Source organism: Nothobranchius furzeri, chromosome 14 (genome assembly GCF_043380555.1).
Source record: "Nothobranchius furzeri strain GRZ-AD chromosome 14, NfurGRZ-RIMD1, whole genome shotgun sequence".
NCBI lineage: Eukaryota > Metazoa > Chordata > Actinopteri > Cyprinodontiformes > Nothobranchiidae > Nothobranchius > Nothobranchius furzeri.
In genome coordinates, this window is record NC_091754.1 from 52,597,725 (window position 1) to 52,620,145 (window position 22,421).

The window sequence follows — 22,421 nt, forward strand, 5'->3', positions numbered from 1 at the left end:
TTTTAATTGTCATTTCAGTTTTATGTGGAATTTGACCAAATGCTGCTAATATTCAAGCTATTCTTGATGAAAGTCCAAAAATGGCCTGTATTTGATAAAGCACCTTCTAAAGTCCTGGAACCCCCCAAGAAGCTTTACAACACAATCAGTCATTCACACAATTTACCAAAATCCAAAAAGAAGCAAAAACTACACAAAAATGGACAAAAAAGTGTAGGGTGTAAAAACTGGGGCCTACCATGTAACTTTGCCCCCCTGCTCCAAACTGTTCAATATGGCCCTGTATACATGCATCAAGCTGCTTTTATTTACCATAAACATACGAATCTGCCATCAACAACATCTGAGAAGCCACAGAACACAAATACTTAGCAGAACTCTGCTAAATCAGTCCCAGAAAACAGTTTTAATTAGCCCTTTATTTTAGGAAAACACATTTCGAATATATTTGCCCGGCACGTTTTTGCTCCATGTACTGAAAATAGCAGCAGCGATGAGCCAACACTTCATGCAACTTGGACAGATTTCATGCACCGTCCCCACTCTGCTTCCGCATTGATTAACTCTCAAATGGTGCAAAAGCAGAGAGCGTAAGAGAACGCCGGCTGCCCATCACTGTCTGAGAGAAGCTCGGAGCTGAGAGCTGTAGCTTTGCTGCCGCTGCCGTCTGATAAGCTCTCTCTGCTGCATTCAGAGTGAGATTTCTTTGACGGCTCCATTTGCACCTGAATCATGCCTGATGTTGCATCAGATTTTTGCACGATAAGATTTAGCCCCCAAAAATGGAAAAAATGGGGGCAGCATGAGGCAAGACCGCCCGAAATGTTTCACCCTGCCTGCTTTCCAGAATACCAAAGTTGACCATTGCAGAATACTTCTGTTTCTTTTTTATTTATTTATTTTTTTATTTTTTTTTACATTTATCTGCTGGCTGCCTTAAAATATTTTAAATAGAATAGGAATAAACCACGAGTTTGCTATAAAAAGGACCAAAAGTCACTTACAGAGTTTAACATACTTATCTGGTTGTTTTTGTTCAAATGAGACCGAACACGATAAAGAAAAAACTTATTTTGAGGATTAATAAGATTGTTGTGCTCAAAGATTTTATTAAAGTTTGTGCCGGCAAATTAGGGCTACAAAAATGGGGGAAAAAAAGAGGAATTGTGAAAACTGAAGTCAAAATCCAGAAAAAAGCCATCAATGCCGTTTCCTGAATTCATATGAAATACTAGTTTTAGAAAAAAGTCTAAATACAATATCTGAAGAAAAATTTGAAGCACTATTTTCATAAAAATACGTCTAACTCATCTTTTATGGCTTGGGTTTAAAGAAAAGTCAGAAGACAGAAAACGTCTCAAAGAAATCCTTCACAATAAGAGTCCAAGGCATGAACTCACAACACAAAACATCTGATTTGCAAAAAAAACACAAAAAACTTTGTTAATCAATATTAATAAAACAAACTCATACTTTAGCCTAAACTACTGCAAAATCCGAATATAAATTCCATTTTTAATCTCAAAACCTTTGTTTTAGAAATACTACATCAGACATTTTTGTAGACATTTCAACTTGTTTCTAAAACTTTTGGCATTTTCCCCTCCATATTCCACAACTTTCCAGATAATTTAGCGCTCTTTTTCCAAATAATTCTCATTTTCTTGATATTTTAGTTTTATTTTAAAAAATGGTAACATTACATTATTAAGCATTAATAAACAAAGATCCCTTCATTAATGTTCCCTTAAGTTTGGGACAAAGTGCTGGTGTGTGTCTGTGTGTATATGCCTCATTGTTTTTCATAAAAAAATTGCTTTGAGGGCACATTTTCCCGAACGATTAAAATGCGATTAAGATTAATTAATTACAAAGCCTCCAATTAATTAGAATAATTTTTTAAATCAAGTCCCACCTCTAATATAAATATATATCTATATATATATATATATGTATATTAGCTTTAATTTCAACAATTTTGCACTTTAATGTAGAAACTGTATGTAATTCCATTTAAAAAATATTTTATCTCAATTTTATGACTGTTTTTCTGGAGATTATATTTCCACTTTTTTCTTTACTCATCTCATTTGCTGCTTAACGATTTGACTTAAATCGTGAAACTTCCTCCTTCTGTTCTTTGTTTTTGTGAGTGTCCCTACGAATCATTCAGAGCAAAAAACATTACATTTACAAAAACACCACAGCCATTTGCGCCACCTTTTCAACATTTCTCACCAAGCTGCTCAGGTGCTTGTTGCACCTCAATAAACAGTTTTTTCAATAAAGGTGTCTCCAAAAATAATAAAATTCTAACTCAGAACACCCCAAAGACCACTGATGCCGTGTCTGAACGCACTTCTTGGCTCTGATTCATGTCCCCTGCTACATGTATGACACATCCACAGTTACGATCGGTTCCAGAACGCCTCATCTCCCAAACGGTGCCTTCTGCTCTCGTTCTGGGCTTCTATGAAAAGATCCAGCAAGACCCAAAGCTTTTCTGTCCTTTTTTTTTTCTCCGCTCAATAAGCGAAAACAGGCAATAAAAATAACGTTATGTAACCACATTTGCACATAAATATCTTTAATTATAAATTCATAGTAATCCAAATAATTCCACTGGAATTAGACGGCAGTTTTCCTCTCCTACAAGATCCCGTCTGTCTCTGTTTGATTGAATTCCTAAATAGTGATGCTCGCTGCACAGCGAAAATGGTGGCGTGCTTCACCCCTTGCATTTTTATCGACCTGCTTTGCATACTGGGTTTAACTGGGTCAAGTGTGAAGCAACCAAAAGGGAGGAAAAAAAATTGAAACACGCGCTTTTGAGCTTTAAGTAAAACATTTGAACATGCTTTGTGAAGAGATGTCTGAAACGTGTGCACACATCAAGCAAAACCAATTAAAAACCCTTTAATCTACCCGTGCATCTTGACGTTTGTACCCACTGGCTTTGCTGGGAGTTGGAATCGGTTTCCCAGTGAAGTTGATATAAATGACCTCCTTGTTTCTTGCCAGGCAGTGGTGTGGATGCAGTTGTCATGGTATAATTGCAAGGGGATAATGCTCATTGATTGAACCCTATTGATTCCAATCCTCTCTGAGACCCAAGTTGCCCCTTTGAGTGAAGCACATACAGTATCCTCAGCAGATTTGACTAAATCCAAGACCGAGTTGGTTCTTGTTAGCCCACATTTAATTAGAAAATAAAAGCCGCCTTTGTCTAGATCACCAAGACGGTGTTTCTCACGTATTCTCCGCCATCCCCTCCTAGGGAACATACGTTTTCTGGGGGGCTTTTCCAGATTTCCAACCATATTCACAGTTAATCCAGGGAGATTTTCTCATGACTTGTTCCGATGCCTCCACTGTTGCTGCTTCTGTGTGTTTATTCGCTGCCTTTTCTGCTGGGTTAAACAGGCATCCCCTCCTTTGCACCTGACGCGAAAACGCCGCAAAACGGCATCGTTCACGGCAATTAGTGGACAGGTGCCTTTCCACCTGCCATGAAGCATAATGCTCTGGACGTTTCCCAGAAGCATAATGCGCTGCTTATGATTCCACTGTGTTTATTATGCGCTACGCTTCCAGAACACGTCAAACTCCGCAGTTTGGAGCCAGACAGAAAGTCAAGCTCGAAAGCAGTGTAAAACGTTCAAATTCAAAGTCACGTTCAGATTTCCAGGAGGTTAACTAGTTAACCAGCTGTGTGGAATGCCTTCTCTTCCGTTTCACATTTGAAACGTTCCGTGTTTGAAAGGCCTCTATTTCATTACACCTCGCTCATGAGTCTGCAGGACAGGAGGGATGAGTGCTACTTCCACCTAGTTCAGCATCCCAGCATAAAAAATGGTAAAAATTACAGATTCTTCTGCCTCCCCCCGACTAACCCCAGGGTATCTGCGGGTCCTTAAAAAGTCTTAAATCTGATTTTCCATATTTAAGGCCTTAAAAATCCTTAAAAATGACTAATAACCCTTAAATACAGTTTCCAAAGGTCTTACTTTACTAAAGACCCAATAAACAAGATTATTTTATTACTATAAAATTTTCGTGAATTTCTAGTTGGTGTTCAGCATTTTTTTTTTTTTTTGAATAAGCGGAACTGTACACATTCAGCTGGTTGTGAAAGGGGGCTATTTTAGATGAGCACATTAGCTGGTTAAGCTAGTGGGAGCTTGCGCCATGGGGAAGTGCAAGTTTAATGGTAACTGGATGGCTAATCCCACGTTCGCGACGTGGTTAGCACCGGTTCCAGGCAATAGCTGGGAATTAAAGCTTAAATTTAATTTTTAAAAATTGCTTAAATTTGGTCAAAGTGGCCTTAAAGAATGTCTTGAAAAGTCTTAAATTTGGCTCCCTTAAACCTGCAGATACCCTGAACCCTAACCCCAACGAATGAGAATTATTGATTTAACCCAACGATATCCCTCGTTTCACAACCAACAGCTTAAGTTCCCTCATCAGCGCGTCTTATGAATCTGACATCATGTTTATTTGATGACAATAACATAGTTTGGTCAATATAGTGCAATAGGTGCAAAGCAATCCAAACTAAGAAGGAATCTGCCAATGCTTGTATAAAAATAGGTGTTACATTGAATAAAATATTAGTATCACACAACATGATGAATACTTCAAATATCATTTATCAATTTAGTGTTTGATAACATATAAACTCTACATATTAAGAATGAATACTCATATTCATTTTTAATATAATAATCTCTTTTATGAGAGCTCATTGAAGGCGAACTCGCCTCCCAATTCCAAAAAGTGCAGAAAGCATACAAAGACACTTCTTTTTTTTTCCTTTTTTTTTTTAAATCTTCAAATGACGCAGTCTGTTTTGAACACTTGGGGGGGTGTGCCACTTTCAAAATAAGCCACTTTTACAATGCAGAGCTACAGTAAAATGAAACTACGAACATAAGCCTTTCCCGAGGATGATGGGAGTATGATGACACATGTAATATTGATGTAGAATCAAAGTTTTGAAAAGACATGGCAGATTATATCAATAAATACTTACTTACAGACTACAGCAGAAAATAGTCCTACACAGTTCTGATGATCTGCTGTACAGTGTTTTTGTCCGATAGGGGTTTATTTCTTTCTTTTTTTATATATAAACAATTTCATTTTCTGACTCACAATATACCTTTTTATGCATGGTTATATTCCTGAAAATGATCTTGGGTAGGATTTACCAGTACACATATATTTTTTGTGTTATTCGACCTTCACCATAGAAAAATAAAATTTGCATCATCAGTTAAGTGGAGCAAGTTTTGTTCATCCATGTTTCAAGAAAGCTCATATCCATTCTCGTATTGTCGTGATTCGGAAACAAGATTGTTCGGCACACCCCGTTCTCAACTCCCTCTGCCCGCTTGGTGTTTTTGTGCCAAGGCACCCTAAAAACTGAGCCGCTCTTCCACGAAGAACAGAGAGGGACATGTTCTGTTGCATTAACAGAGCCTTGCTCAGAACTGGCTAAAGGTGGTCTGTTTCTCCAGAACTTCGAGGTAATCGGGCTCAGATTGCAGTTTAGCTTTTAGCTCCAAATACTCGTTTCTGTTGGGCTCGACATAAACAGTACTAGGCGCTGTGCCGTAGAGCACCGTCTCTCTTATCCTCTCCGGGTGCAAGAACTGCCGTCTGACATCAAAGTTTGGATTGTATGTATACGACACCGGCCCTGTGTACTTGTACTCTAAATTGGCTCCCGCTGGGATGGATGGGATTGACTGATGGGACGATTGCTTATCAGGCTCCAGGATTCCTCTGAAGAAGTGATCTGCATCCTGCACAGGGGAAGGGTTATCACGTGGTTCGATGGTGCTAACGCTGTACGAAGGGCTCCTCATCGTACTGTCCCTCTCTTCATCCGGGGTATTCCTGTATGTTACCTTGAGCTCATGCAGGTCACGGTAATCCTCCACTGCGTTCCCTTCCCTTGACCTATAAATGGGATTTTTGCACATGTGGCCCATTGGATGGGGGATGTACTCATAAACGTGGCCCGCTGGGGCTTTGACTTTAGGGCCCGAGCGGTTGCTGTAGAGGCTATATTGCAAGTTAAACGAGCTGACATCTGAATTGTTGGTGCTGGTGCGGTCACTCTGTGACTTTTTGCGCCTTTTCATCACCACCACAAAGAGCCCTGCCGCCACAAACACGGACATGATGAAAACAAGCAGGAGGCTGAGGATGAGGACGGAGAGGGGGACAGTGCTGCTGAGGGGGTTGAACTTCTGGGGAGCATGTGTGGTGACGGCGTGGCCATCCATGGGCTCCTCTGTTGGGAGTGTGGGTGAGACGTAAGTATCAGAATAGTCTGGGCACAGCTGCTCTGACTGAATTGAACGCAGATCCATGCTCGCGTGTCGTTTAGGCGTCTCACACACAACCTCGTTAACCACAGTGCCTGCACTGAGCTGCTCGAGCCAAATCTTCATGCCCACCGCATCGCAGGAACAGTCCCAGGGGTTTTCAAACAGATCTATCTGCACTAGCGCCTTCAGCTGATCCAAAACCCCGCTCACTGGCAGGTTTTGGAACTGGTTGTTACGCAGATTAAGCCTCGACAGGGAGAGGCTGGAGAAGATGCCCACAGGTAAAATTTTAAGGAGATTGTTGTTGAGGAAAAGCAGCTGGAGATTAGGGAGGTAGCGGAAAGCGCCCGCATCCACCTCCTTGATTTTGTTGTACTCTAAATAGAGGTACTGCAAGTTTTGCAAGCCAAAAAACATCTCCCCTGTAAGCCTGTCCATGAGATTACCATTTAAATACAGCCGACGCAGGTTGGTTAAATCCCCAAAAGCTCTGTCATGGATCAGAGTTATCCTGTTGTTTCCCAGGTGAAGCAAATCCAATCCGGTAGCATCGACAAAATCTGATCTCCGAACCACAGGAATGTAATTTCCAGTGAGATACATTTTTTTAGGGTTGTATGGCTTGGGTTTTAGATCAGAAATGCTTTCGATCTTTCTCTCTTGGCAGTTGACGTTTAACCCAATTTCAGAAATCTGCAGATTGCATGTGCAGGCAGTGGGACAGTCCAAAGGCACAGGAGATTTGGTCTGAAAAGCAATGATGGGGCCATAGTTGTATGGGTTGCCACCCGGTAACCGAGAGGTGGGCTTTAACCTAGTTCTGTTAAATTGCCGTGTGCCCTTTGTAGGCCTAGAGGAGGACCTAAAAACAGCCGAAGAGGTGGCAGAAGCTGTCACGGCAGCAGGTGTGGTCTGGTAATATCCATTGGTGCTGCTAGGGGGTGCAGGCCTGACCGTCTCCTCCGTGGGTCTTCGCGGGCAGAGTTCCTGCTTGGACACCTCGTCCAGGTCCCTGCCGTGGAGCCTGAAGGGCGTCTCACACACCACCTCTCCCACCAGAGCCGTGTAGGCTATACTCTCCAGCCAGGCCTTCAGAGCAATCAGCTCACAGGAGCAGTTCCAGGGATTCTCCTCTAGTTGTAATTCCACAACTTTGTCCATGTGTTCCAGAAGGCCAATGTAGGGGAACATTTTTAACCGGTTCCCCCTGAGGTCCAGGTGCGTCAGGGGAACATTCCGAAATATATTGGAGGGGAGGGCAGAGAGTAGGTTGTCATTCAAAATCATCACCGTCAGTTGGTGCAGTTTGTTCAGGGCACTGGGTTCTATGATGGTAATGTAGTTATAATCAATCTGAAGGTATTCCAAACTCTCCAGTCCTGCAAAGGTGTCGTCCCTCAGAACGTCAATCTTGTTGTTATTCAGGTGCAACCTTTTTAATCCCTGGAGTCCATTGAAGGCGCCCGACTCTATTTCAGAGATATCATTGTTCCCCAGGTGCAGGATGGTCACCCCGGTGTAATTGATGAAATCATTGACTGACAGCTTTTTCAGGAGGTTCCCTGTCAGCAGGAGGTGGTACATGGGGAAATGAACCGGGCTGATGTCTGTCAGTCTGATAATCCCCCTGTTCTCGCAGCTCGCCATCAGGACCCCTTCCTTCTCCTCGCACGTGCACAGGTGTCGGCAGATCTCCCCATAATTATCATACATCTCAACCGTCCTCGGGGATGATGCAATCAGAAGGATTATTTTTAGGATCCAGATATGCATTTTTCCTGGGAGAGGATGCCCCAGCTCACTTGAGTGCGGCGCCAGTGTGAGGTGTCATCTAAAGAAGGGGGAAAGAGAAAAAGAAAAAGGACGGGTTGTGTGTTTATACGACACAGAAAATGTATGTGACAACACTTCTGAAATGCAGAGCCCCACGAGTATTCACGAGACACAAAAACGGGGGAAGTAAATCTGTTTGGAATGCATTCACCCAAGATTTCAAAAACTCCCCCTCAGTGGACAGCCACTGTGCATTTTTGATTGCTCAACTAAAGTCTAATTCATCTTACATCAACATCCTGACCTATGTGTAGAAAACAAACCTCTATTTCTTTTAGATTTTCAACCGTATCTAAAAAAAATCACCTCATATGAACTCTACGATACAGAATCCCGGTACCCAGCGAAACTGTGGAGAAACAATGGAGAAACACCTCCTCATCCAGCCGAATCACAAACAAGAGGACTCAGGATTGCACCATGTAGGATTAAATAGGTGCGAATGTAAAACCAAACTGCTAGAACAAATCAAATTAACAAGGCAGCTACTGATAATTTTAAATAAAAAAATCTGGCCTCATTTATTGAGCGGCTCTAATCCTGCGCAATGAGAGCAGCATTTTCTCTCTAAAGGTGGGAAAAAAGTAAAAAAAATAAATAAATAAACCAAACTATGTGATTAATCTGAAGAAGCTTCCATATTCTAATCTCCCTGCTACAGACTTGCACTCATCTGGTGTAACAGAACACAACAACGCCAGGAAATCTTGAACGTTCCCATTTTAACTGAACAACAACATGAAATCTTGCTAATAACTTAGAGGCGGGGGTCCAATCTCATGTCCAGGAGACCAGAAATGGGATGATGAGGGCGTAAAAGCAAAAAGAGATGCCGGCTCTGTGCTGGTTAACACAACAGAAGCCGCAGACACCTTTTTTTCCCCTCCTCTAAACTGTATTAAATCTGATCAACTTCGCTGTTGGAAGATTTTCAGCACCACGGACAGCTCCCCTCCTTAGAAAACGTGTCAGATCGGATCAGAACTGCAAATAAATGGGATTAACGGGTAAATGATTAGGTAAAATGTTGCTTTCTTACCGCGGTGATCCCGATAAACGCCGAGGCATCCCGAAAATCACGGCTATGCCCCTGCTTCTTCCTCCAACGTCGCTGGAAAACATGGATTTTCTCCCCCTTTTTTCTCCGGTTTCACCCACCCTTGTCCACTGGTATGTTTTAAAAAAATAGGGGGAGGAAGGGAAGGGGGGAAACGACAAGTCAAGTCTCCTCGACGTTTAGCTCCATAAACCAGGCACGGAAGAGCGCGCATACGGTCTCACTCACGCCAGCAACGTGACGGCCAGCGCGGCTCTTGTGCTGCTGCTCCAGCAGGAATCGGCATCTCGGAAAAAGAACCAGAACCAAAGTTCGGACATGGTGGAGCTCGGGAGGCGGAAAAGGGCGCAGTAATCCCACATCACCGCAGACGCGCCGCATGCGTTCTAACGGTGACTTTCATCCGTGCGCATTGGTGAACGCAGAAGGACACGACTCCTCGGACCGGTTCTGCGAGCGCCTCTGCTTCAATTGCAAATGCTCCAAAAACTGACCGGAGATCGGCGCATATGCTCGTCCAGCGTCCTCCTTACACGCAGTAATCCGGGTCATGCGATATCCTGCGCGTTGCTTGATCTTCCCACCAATGTTTCAACTAGTGGAACTTGATCTTGGTTGGCGCAAAGCGGCGCATAACCCCGCAGCGGTGATATGAAACAGAATGACAGTCCGGGGGGAGGAGGGGGGAACAAAAACGGGAAAAAAGAGAAAAACAAAAAAAAAGACTCGAGAAAATGCGTAAATCCTTTCCCCCCACCCTTACCCGAATCTCTTGGACTGTCACGGCCGCGGAAATGAAAAGCAATTTAATGCGCGCAATAGTCTTAAAGGGGGTATGGTGATGTGGAGGAGGCTGGGTGGGAAACAGAGGGATGGAGAAGGAGGAAGAGGAGGAGGGATGCTGATGTCGGAGGCAGGAGGATGGAGGAAGACCCGCAGAGGGCAGCACGATGATGAAAAAAGCCGTTTGGCAGGCAGCTGTGTTCCCAAGCTCCACTCTGTGAGTCGGACTGCTCCAGCAGCAACATGCCATCAGTGTGACTTCAAAACTGGACACATCCAGTCTCCTTTAATCAGTCAAAATGGAATATTTAAAAATAAAAGCTCAAATTAATTCTAATTTGATCAGTTTTAAAGATATTTCAAGTTACACGTTTTTACCGAGAAAACTATGTCAGGGGCAAACCTACGGAGGCAGGGGTGGGGGGGCTACTGCCCCTCCTCCCATTAGCCATGGACCCCTGGTTACCCCCCTCATGCTGAAATCAATCTTGTGGTTTATATACTTTAAACAAAATGTTCTAATTTCTTTATTTATTTTGTCTTTCTCATTTTGCTTGTTAACTCCATTCACAAATAGGGGATTTCCATATGCCTGAATGAGGTGGTCCAGCCTGCCCCTCCATAATAATAATAATAATAATAATAATAATAATAATAATAATAATAATAATAATACTGAACAAAAATTGATCATCTCCATAAATTGCAAATATTGTTTATTTATTTTCTAAGAGACATTTGTCTTGTTTACATTATTCTATGGTTATTGAAAGCACAATAACCTGTTTCACTTCCTGTGTAGTTTGGGTAACCTTCTGCTGCAACACTATGTTTCTGTTGGAATACCTGTGCCCTAATATGTAACTATGTATAACAAAAAAGCAGACAATATTCATTAATCCTACTCTTGTCCATGTTTGGTCTCACTAGGTGGGACAGGAAGTGGTATGGCTAGTGGTTGCTCCTTTTATTTGGGCTTGTTAGTAACAGTAGAGATAGTTTGCGTTGAAGCTCTGTGTAACCATAGCAACCATATCAATGCAAACACACCAGTCATAGATAATAGACATGAACCTTAAAATGTCTGGAGAGTACATACCTAGCATTTCAGTGGACACAAGACGTTAGAACTTTGTGGCCTTGGTGCTTCATTGTTGGCAAAGATAAATGGAGTCTAAGAAAAAGTGTCTGTTTAAACGTATGTGGAGGTACTTTAATATTATTTAACAAAACGATACACAATAGTCGGCTGCATCAGGAAGATTTCAATAAAATTTGTATCAGTTTATCACAGAATTAAGGTTAAAAACACGCGGAATGGTTTATAAGACATACAAAATGTGTTACTATAGTCAAACCTTGTCATGTAAGCTTGGAATTTGCTTGTTTTTTGGTTTCTTTTTACAAAAGTCAAAATCTTTTTTTTTACTGTCCTTTTAGAAGTAAAAGTTAGCCCTAGAGATGTTGAAAAGAATGAAAGTAACCCACTTTTTAACAAGAGGCAAAAGTGGAGTTGCAGGGTGACCGTACTCTGAAGGCTGCAAATGGCCCAGAAGCACCTGGATCAGCATGGACAAGTCTGCTGCAGCAGACAGCAGGATTTGGATTCTTATTTCCTGATATTTGGACATCTTGCCTCTGATTGGATAACAGCAACACAACTCTATCACTGACTCAGTTTGCTCTGTGACATGGACGTTTTATCTCCATAAATATCACAAGCCTGGAGGAGCTTCTGCCATGTGGTGTAGTTGCTAATGCTAACAGTTAGCTTCTGCTAGGTTTAGTTTAGTCTGACTATATAAGAATTAATTTTCAGAGAAAGAAGGGGAATCCATCTTGTTCACAAGTTATTCTCTGACAAACCTAGAAACGTTTCTGACAACCTTTAGCTGAACTGTCATCAATATTCCCTAAAAGTGAGCCTGTGCTCCAGACTGTCCAACCAGACATCAGGAAAGGGAATGAAGTGTGCATGTGCCACATGATCATGTTACATCCACTGACTAACCTTAAACGTTTCTAGGTCGGGCTGATGTCACGTTGCAGGTGTGGATGATGGTGGACCATGTGTGGTGGAGCAGATCAGGAGGCATGAATGCAGGCATGGATGAAATAAAAGTAGTTTTAATGGCAGAGCGGGAACGACAGAACAAAAACAACGCTGACAACAAACAACAATGATCCGACGAAGACTCAAACAAGACGGGAGGTATAAATACTCAAGGAAACAATCAGGAACACATGGGAAGATTAACACGGGGCAGGTGAGAACAATGACCACTAATCAGGCAGGAGAGAGACACAGTCAGGGAGGCAGGAGCAGATTGTGACAGTATCTCCCCCTTAAGGGGCGGATACCAGACGCCCACAAAGCCACATAACACTGGAGACTCAGGACATTTGCGACTGGAGACGGGAAACACTCTAACTAGGACTCGGGAACTTGGAACAGGAACTCGGGATCACTCGGGAACTTGGAACAGGAACACTCTGACTTGGAACAGGAACACTCGGACTTGGAACGGGAACACTCAGACTTGGGAACTGGAACACTCGGACTTGGAACAGGAACTGGAACACTCGAACCTGTAACAGGAACTGGAACACTCGGACTTGGAACAGAAACTGGAACACTCGGACTTGGAACAGGAACTCAGGAACACTCGGACTTGGAATAGGAACTCGGGAACACTCGGACTTGGGAACTGGAACACTTGGACTTGGGAACTGGAACACTCAGACTTGGGAACTGGAACACTTGGACTTGGGAACTGGAAAAATGGGAACTGGAACACTCAGAACTGGAACACTCGGGAACTTGGAAACAGGAACTCGGGAACTTGGACTCTGGTACTCGACAGCAGCAGGAGCGGGACACTGGAACTCGACAGCAGGACACTGGACCTCGACAGCAGTAGGCGCGGGACACTGGAACTCGACAGGACACTGGGGAACAGGAACACTCGCAAACTGAAACACTTGGACTCGAACTGGAACATTTGGACTCGAACTCGGGAACTGGAACTGCAGCAGCCGGCGTGGGACCCTGTAGGGACTGCAGCAGCAGGCGTGGGACCCTGTAGAGACTGCAGCAGCAGGTGTGGGACCCTGTAGAGACTGCAGCAGCAGGCGTGGGATCCTGAAGAGGCTGCAGCAGCAGAACTCTGAAGAGGCTGCAGCATGGAGGACCTGCAGGCATAGGCCCCGCAGGCGTGGACCAGGAAGAGGATGAACTGCTAGAGCGACACAAGGAAACCCAGCTTGGCAGCAGGTACTCGACAAACGGTCTGAGCAGGTGCACATCATGATTCGCTGGGTCACAGGCAGAGGCTTGGGTGCAGGGAAGCAGAAGAAGAGTGGGGAGACCGGCCCTACCACCCCGGAGAATGTTGGCGTGCGTAGGGTGTGTAACTCCATCCAAGCTCCAGGATCTGCGGCTTCCGTTGGGAAAAAACAGGGTGGGGCCGAAAGCAGGAGAGGAGAATGGGTTTGATCACCCCGGGAACAAATAGGATGCGCCGAAACCCCCTCAATGGGTCCGACCACCCCGGAAACAGGTAGGATGTGCTGAAACCCCTCGAGTCGGAATCTCCCTCCGTTAAATGGCGAAAAAGCATAAAAAGTAATCCTCCAGGCAGATGTTTAGAGCTCACCACAGGCCCAGGTTGGTCAGATCACGTTATGTCACGTTGCGGGTGTGGATGACGGCGGACCATGTGTGGTGGAGCAGATCAGGAGGCAGGAATGCAGGCACGGATGAAATAAAAGTAGTTTTAATGGCAGAGCGGGAACGACAGAACAAAAACAACGCTGACAACAAACAACAATGATCCGACAAAGACTCAAACAAGACGGGAGGTATAAATACTCAAGGAAACAATCAGGAACGCATGGGAAGATTAACTCGGGGCAGGTGAGAAAAATGACGACTAATCAGGTAGGGGAGAGACACAGTCAGGGAGGCAGGAGCAGATTGTGACAACTGACCTTTGCTGGGGTTCTGCCTGCATCCGCAAAGAACAAAGTCAGCGGGAGTTTGTTTCAGAATCACTGTCTCCCTCCGAGAGCTTCACCAACATGTCCTATTTCAACCCATTTTTATGTTAAATGCACTGGGTTTTACACCCATCGACATAACCTATTAATTATTTTGCCAAATTACATTTAAATTTCATGGTTAAACAGTACATGTTAAAATGGTAGTTAGCTAGCTACTTTGATAAGCTCAGCTAGAGCAAAAGCGGCAGTGACCTAAAATACATAAAAATAATTTTACTTACTGAAAAAAATGAAGTGGAGACTCCTTGGACGCTCTGTTAGTGCAATTAATACCACAGCAAGTCATTTTGTCCAACAATTGCACAAATATTATCCAAAAAAGAATACACAAACGCTACAACTACTGTTCTAAATTCAGAGACTAAAAATCATGAAAAAGTTTTCAGGCGAGACCGAGGCTCAGACACGGAGCTCGCTCTGCGGTCACGTGGGTCTGATGCTCATTAATTAGTCAGAATTTAGGCTTTTAATACACTTAAACAGAAGAGTGACACAAACATTCACCCCCCTCAGAGTTGTCATGAGTGTAAACTAGATCGATTAAACCTAAAAAATGTTTTGGTACCAGGCTGTAAACATGTTTATTTTTGCTGTGAAATTGGTATTTTTAACATGGGAGTCAATGAAGATTTGCTCGCTTCTGACACCAGCCCCCAGCGGATGAGGGTGGAACTGCAATTTATTTCACTTCCGCATTGGCCTCACTTCCAGAGCCGCATTGTGGGGGCTTGCGTGTAACACTAGCCTGGAGGAGCTTCTGCCGTGAAGTGAAGTTGCTAATGCTAACGATTAGCTTAAACTAGCCGAGACGTCTGCTGCTAACTCCTGGACGCTAAACCAACAACAGCCTTTGCCATCGTGAGTCAAGATGGAGTCCATTAATGCTAATTCACAGTGTGATGTAAATCTGTGATGATTTTCAAATCGTAGAGTTTCACCATCTGTTTTCCATCAGAAACTAATGCAAGAGATAGGTGTAGGCGACTATTTTCATGTTCAGCCTTTATTGAGAACTCAGAGTGATAATTTATAATCAGAAAAAAAAAAACATTTAAGAAATGGTCAACCACACCTAATGGGTAGCCTCTTTAATCTGGTCAAAAACAAACAATAATTGGTTTAAATTTTTCCACACAGTCCTACGTCAAAAGATCAGAGCCAATTTAATCAGGTATTACCTGAGTGGAATGGGTTCTAAATTTGTTGCACATAATAAAGATCAAACCGTCCCTTATCTCTCTGGGGAAACCTCTGCAAACACATGTGGATCAAACCAATAGCGCCTGCAAACACACATTTACAAGAGATCTCCATTCAGAAAATTGAATTTACTGTAGGATTAAGCTTAATCCAGTTTTGCACCAAATACTCCAGCCCACTAATGCTGCCACATTGCTCTAAGAGCTTCATTTTTCCTCCAAAACCAAATCACAGCTAATTTGGACCCTTATTTGTTGAAAGAGCAAATCAAGTCCAAGCCGCTGCTGCCCTCCCCCCCCCCCCCACCCCCCCCACCCCACCCCCACCCCCCCCGCTGCGAGACAAGAAACTTTCGAAGCACTTTAACTTGAAGCCTGAACTGCAAATCGAATTAAATCGAGCATATGGTGGGCCGCCATGTCCAAAGAGATTTCCCACTTAGTCAGTATTGTGTGGTAATAATTCAACTATTATGCTCTCTTTAGCATGTGGGGAGCGACAATAAGCGGATGTGGCATCCATGCCGCCTTTCCCAAATTAGGCGTGGAGACGCCGTTGAATTATCTTAAAGTCTCTTTGCTCTGTAATCGCATTAAGAGTGGACTTTCCTTTGGGGATGGGTAAATAAGTATCAGCCGAACCCCGGCTGGAATACAGCAGCAGAGGAAGTAAAGCAGCAGGGTGTGCGCCCCATCCCTCAGGAGGAACGAGCTCTCCTGAGAGGGGATGCGGCATCAAAGCGAAGGGGTGTAGCTGCTCTAAATCAAATGTAAATGACTTTATGCTGATGGCGGAGGTAGATATTACCAATGAAGTGGAAAAAAATCACATCTTTCGAGTTTTGATCCTGCAAAATTTAGTCTGCATGTCTGATCAGATCAGCTGCACAAAGACTCTAATCAGGTCTGGGACAAATAATGAGCGTATTACATGCAAATGAAACTTCACGCTGTGCTGAGCTTAACATGGATCTTTTGCATGAACCTAATGGACTAAACATCGAAAAGTCTGTTTTCTCCATTGAGCTCATTAGCATGCTGACTAGTACCCATCCATACGTCGGCCCTTCTATGATGTGGTTATGGATAGAATTTGCTTCTTTTTAATAAAACTTTTTCAAATCCTTTCTTAGAGTCAAAAACAAAAGTGCAGAAGAAGAAAATCTTTGCCCTCCATGGTACAATTTGGAATTACGTCAATTATCGGGCATCATGGAAACTTATACACCATTTGAGAGCATGAAAAGTACACATATGACCAGTGACCACAAGTTGTGAAATGTACACACGCACACACACTGTGTGACACCTGTAAACGTTCCCGAGCCTTTAAATCGTCTCTCAGTCTAGTTAAATTACAGAAATGAATGTAATTTTGCACATCGTTTTAATTTTTCCAGCTTCACATAATTGTCTGTTATTAGTAGCATTTCTGTTGCTACTAATCTAGTAATGGTTAAATAAATAAATAAAAACCTTTAAAATGACACTAGACACTGGTTGCCCGTGCAGTTCAGGATAAACTTCAAAATTATGCTTCTCACGTACAAATCCTTGAACCATCAAGCTCCTCCATATCTGTGTGAACTTGTCCATTACTACAACCCGCCGCGTGCTCTCAGGTCTGAAGATAAGCTCCTCCTAGCTGTTCCGAATGCACGTTTAAAAAGCCGTGGAGAAAGGGCTTTCTCTGTCTGTGCACCGAAGCTGTGGAACGCATTACCACTGCTAGTGAGGCTAGCACCAACAGCTAGCATTTTTAAATCACGCCTGAAAACTCACTACTTCAACCTAGCTTATACAACATAATTATGGACCTCACTTACTTCTGCACTGTTTAAAAATGGACTTTACAATTATCGACTTCATATTATTGAGGTTTTTTGTAAAATGTTTTTCCTATTTTTATTCACCCTGTCTTATTGATTTTTAGCTGTTAATTTTGGGAATTTTGTTGTATTTCCTTTTTATCTTTTATCTGTGTTCGACATGTTTGTATAACGCCGGTTTAATTAACCACATTTTTAGTGTACAGCGCCTTGTTTGGTTGTAATGCCTTGTGAATGCGCTTTATAAATAAAATTGGATTGGATTGGATTGGTTTTGTTAAAAGAAGACGGTAATTAATTAGTTAGCTCGTTACTGAAAGAAATATTTCTTTAGTAACGCGGTTATTTTAAATGTCGTTATTTCCATCACTGCTCTGTTGGGTCTACAGCAGGCAGCGACTGAGGCCTAGTCCACACGTAGCCGGGTTTTTTTTAAACGAATATCCACCCCTCCAAAAACTTGCATCCACACCACCTCGTTTTAAAAAAAAAACTCTGTCCACACGTACCCGGATAAATACGTTGTTAAGGACATGCCAGACCTGTAGGCGGCAGTACTTCCCCCGTTCTTAACCTCGTCCTTCGTCTGCGGTCTTCCGCAAGGAGCAGTAAAAGCAAAAACGAACAAGCAAAAAGCGCTTGGACAATTGATAAAGCGAGCGCAGCTCTCAGGGCATCCATGCTGTTGGCTAGTGTAAACACAGGTCGCAAACGTGATGTCAGCATTTTTTTGTTGCGGAAAGTGACGTTGCGGACCTTAAAACTCCGGTTTTGTCTGTCCACACGCAGACACCCAAAACGGAGAAAACGCAGATCTTCACTTTGGCTGGAGTTTTTAAAAAGATCCGTTTTCGTGTGAAAAAAACTCAGTTTTCTTTTGGACGACGGGCCAAAACGTAGAAAAATATCTACGTTTTGGCAGATCCCCGGCTACGTGTGGACAGGGCCTGAGACAGTGAGAACACTGAGGGTCTCTGCCCACCCGGCCAATCATCATCGTGTTTGTAAGTGCGTTACCGACACCTCTCTCTCCCTGGCTGCAGCTGAAGTGTGGCGGTCAGAAAGCCTCACACTGTTGCTCAACGTTCGATAAGCAAATAGTAACGCACAACCTTCCGTCCCCAGTAACGGTAACGGCGTTGCAACAGTGGGAAAAGTAATTAATTAGATTATTCCGTTACCTACAAAAGAACGCCGTTAGTAACGCTGTTATTTTTAAAAGGCGTCACTCCCAACACTGTATATCGCATCGTCTCCTCTGCATTGTGATACGCATTGTATTGCCAGAATTTCACCAATACACATCCCAATATTAAAAGTATGTTAATGGTTGTCTTTATGTATATTTTATAGAACAATGAATCAACAGGGTAGAAAGCACAATGACTGACGCTTGTCTCTGGATTGGAAACTAGAGGGCTTCCATAACTGTCAGGGTAACTACTTCATAAAGAGAGGGAAACATTAAAACTTTAGTCTGTGGCTCAAGTAATTACGATGTAAGATGTTGGAGAACCCTGTTCCTGTTTGTATGAGGCTGTCGTAATAGTTGGGGCTCATCAATGAAGGTGGAAGCCACAAAGGCACAACGCTGAGGGATTAACTCTGGTGACAAACATTTGTAGCAAATAAAATATTTTTGTTAATCCCAATTGGGCAATTCAGTTTACGGCCTTGAGGTCTCCTAGGCACTTAAAGAATAGAGACAAAGAAAAATGACACTGCACATGAAATCAATTATCATTATCCAGTCAGTAACAACGGGTCAGCAAGAGCCAGCTCCACGGCAAGGAAAATATGAGCTGATGAAAAACTGATAAGCTCAAACTCCGTAACTGACTTCCTGACCTAAACTGTGGTCGTGGGTTGTCAATGATTTGTGTTGCTTTGGGGTCACCCGTTTTCTGGAGCACAAGGCTGTCAGCTGAACGCCAACTATCTTGGCTATTTTTCTTCTTTACTGACGAACCATAAACCCAACAGTTAAAATGAACATCAACAGGCTGTTGGCTAAAGAATGAAAATTGTTATTTAAAACGACCTCAACTGGTATATATGTTTTTGACATTTTCACACATAATAATTGTACCATTCATGTTATAAATGGGTATTTGAGTGTTGGGGATCCAATGGTTTTCCCTGTTCAGAGAGAACGTGTAATCAGTCCAGGAAGTTTTGAGTCTCTTCTAAGGTCTACTCCCTGTTGGATATACCTGGAAAACCTCCAAAAGAAGGTCACAATGAGGCATCCTTGCCAAATGCTTGAACCACCCATGGGCTCCTTTTGATTAGAAGGAGCAGTGGCTCTTCATGGGTGATGGAGCACCCAATCTTGTCTTTAAGACTGAGCCTAGTCACTCAAAAGAAGAACTTCATTTTTGTTTATTCTAGGATTTAATTTTTTTTGGTAAAGCCTAACTGTTGACCAGTAAACAGCAAACTTTAAAGGAGTAATATGTAAGAATTTTAAAATGAAACAATCACAAACAAATTTCAATCTTGTTGGAAGGATACATTGAAACATATTTCATTGTCAGCCAGTTAGGGTTTTATTTGTCCTTTCTAAAAAGCTAAAGAGGGATGCAGTTATTGTTTGCAATCGGTGAATTTCTGGAGTTTGTGCTGAGCTAAAGCTGCAGTGCCGACATTTGTAATTCAACGCCAGCCAGCAAAAAGCGTCAAAGTTGTTAAAAGAGATGAAGCTAGTAAACAGGAGCGGCCCAGAAGTTAATTCTTGTACCCCTAAGAAGCCACGACACCTTTTTTGTTTTACTCTTAATATCGAGTGAAGCAGGCTAGAGGCTAACAGTGAGCTAACAATGCCAACAGTCAGTTAGAAAAAGCAAATAGAAGTCTCTAAAAATATCTCAAGCTACTTTTTAAATCACCAACAACTCGATATTACAGTGAAGCATGTGTGAAGTGAATAATGAGTCATTATGTTTTACTTCTTTCAGTGAGTCGTTCAGAACTATGACAGCAAGACGTCAAACAACCAAACTCTTCTAATGCTGGAGACATTACCATAATAAGTGTAGTAAGTGCTCCCTACCGTAAAACACCTGTTACGGATGCCAGGCTGGCCTGTGGAGAGAAGCAGCCAGAATCACCAAGCTCTGGTGAATCAGCCTGTCACCGCCCCTCCTCCTCCTCTCTCCCGGGCTGCTGAGGAGCACAGCTGCGAGGAATCTTCCTTGATTGCCAACACCTGTATAAAAAGGCTGTGCCTTCAGCAGTCTGGGAGGCAGCAGTGCAGGGGTTCTGCTGTCCTCCAGGTTTTGTTTAGTTTCAACCCCGGTTCGTTTGAATTTGTTTGAGTTTTAAACTTTGTTAGTTTTTCACTCTTAGTGAGAAACTGTGGATGATCCAGTGGGATCTTTTGTGTGTTCGGTTTTTAAAAGGTTAACTTTTTTTGTGGCAATTTTACTGACCTCGGTTTTAAACACCTTCCGTTGTGGTAAAGCTTTTAAAATAAGTTTTTACCAGGTGTTTTTAGTCAGTGGATTGTTTTGAACTTTTATCAACTTCAGGATTTTAAAACACCTTCGTTGTGGTAAAACTTTTAATATAAGTTTTAACCAGGTGTTATATAGTTGATAATTTGCTTTGTAATGTTAACCTTTTAAAGAGATCTGTTTGCTTGTGTTTTTAATACCTTTTTGTACAAATAAACCCATTTTAAACTCCTCCGCCAGTTATTATGTTACCCCCATCCTTCACATTTTTACCAACACATGTCAGGGATGTAACAACTAGTGATGATGATGTGAAGCCTTTTGAACCAACAAAGCTTTACAATCCAATTGTATTGAAAAAAGGTTCAAGGTTCGATGCTTCAAAACTCTGGGAGGACATCTGCTGGTAAATGTTTGTATTGTCAGCCAATTCTACTGAAAATGAATGGTGTATTGAACTTTATGGACAAATAAAGCGTTAAAAAGCTTCCTCAGGATCATATAATAAAAGTATCTTGAATTTGAACATTACATTAAATATACTAAAATTGTTTTACTTGGTGTGAATACTTGAAATGAAACAATGTTTATTTTTATGGGATATGTGATGAAATATCTAATTTACACATATTAACAGTCTCTACATATTCAAATATTTTACTTTTCACATTTCTATTGGATTATTAGGCAGGAATAATTAGCTCAATTTATGTATCATTTTTTAGAAATAGAGTAACAAAATGAAGATTAGAAAATTCACATAAGGATAGGACATACTAAATTCCATTACATGTACAACCAAACTGAAAAGCTCATCAACTATTATATTAATTACCAATAAAAGAAGAAAAATCATACCACACTAGATTTTAATTTAATTAAAGGAAAATGACAGGCGGTCTAAAAGATATAGCCCTACAATATGCACCAAGTATTACTACTATAAAGGTAATTTACTAGACTAGACCAAATACATTTTCAAACCTTATTTGGAGAGATTAAATTGAAACATTCCCACATCTCAGAACGCCCTCTTTTTGCTACAGGATCCATTTTTGCGACTCGGTGTTTTATCACTGAATACTGAATCCTGAACCGTCAATCTCAGGTCATACAAACCAGTATGGCAGGCCAAATGAGCATTTATTCTGATATCAGGATATCAGCCAGAATTGTCATGAACATGTAAGCCTTCTGTCCACTAGTTAACTAGTTAGCCATGTTTGTGTCAACTAGTTAAATATCGAGGGTGAAAATGTGCCCACTAGTTAACTAGTGACAGCAGAAATGCGCACTAGTTAACTAGTGAACACATTTAGGCTTCAGTAGTTAACTAGTTGACACAAAAACTGCTCACTAGTTAACTAGTAAAAGCAGAAATGCATACCAGTCAGCTACTTGAAGGTATTTGTCTCACTAGTTAACTAGTGAGGGTCAAAATGTGCACACTAGTTAACTTGTGGTAGACATAAATGCGCACTAGTTAACTAGTGAACACACTGAGCAATACTAGTTAACTAGTAAGAGATGAAACATTTTAACTAGTTAACTAGAGAGAATTTAGGCCTTACTAGTTAACTAGTTGACATTTAGGCTGTCACTATTTAACTAGTTGACATTTAGGCTGTCACTATTTAACTAGTTGACACAAACATGGCTAACTAGTTAACTAGTGGACAGAAATGGCTTACATGTTCATGACAATTCTGGCTGATATCCTGATATCAGAATAAATGCTCATTTGGCTTGCCATAACCCTGCGCCTCTCGGTTTGCGCTGCTTTAAACGTTTGAAACAACGTGTGAAGCGGTCACGTGGGTGGAAGGGTGAATCGAAGCATCGTTGCTCATTGGTCACGTGAC

At 42.2% G+C, this 22,421-nt stretch overlaps 1 protein-coding gene across 1 annotated transcript; it reads right to left on the reverse strand.

Annotated features, from left to right (window-relative positions):
- Window positions 1–4,634: 4,634 nt before the first annotated feature.
- On the reverse strand, window positions 4,635–10,109 carry LOC107381063 (SLIT and NTRK-like protein 5). Its single transcript, XM_015952552.3, has 2 exons — window positions 9,214–10,109; window positions 4,635–8,172 (listed from the first exon to the last, which is right to left on the reverse strand). Exon 2 carries the CDS (start codon window positions 8,112–8,114, stop codon window positions 5,490–5,492), a length of 2,625 nt encoding a protein of 874 aa, XP_015808038.1. The 5' UTR covers window positions 8,115–8,172; window positions 9,214–10,109; the 3' UTR covers window positions 4,635–5,489.
- Between the last annotated feature and the right edge of the window lie 12,312 nt (window positions 10,110–22,421).

Coding starts and splice junctions, on each gene's coding strand:
- LOC107381063 (XM_015952552.3), bottom strand. CDS start 8,114: ATGCATATCTGGATCCTAAAAATAATCCTTCTGATTGCATCATCCCCG.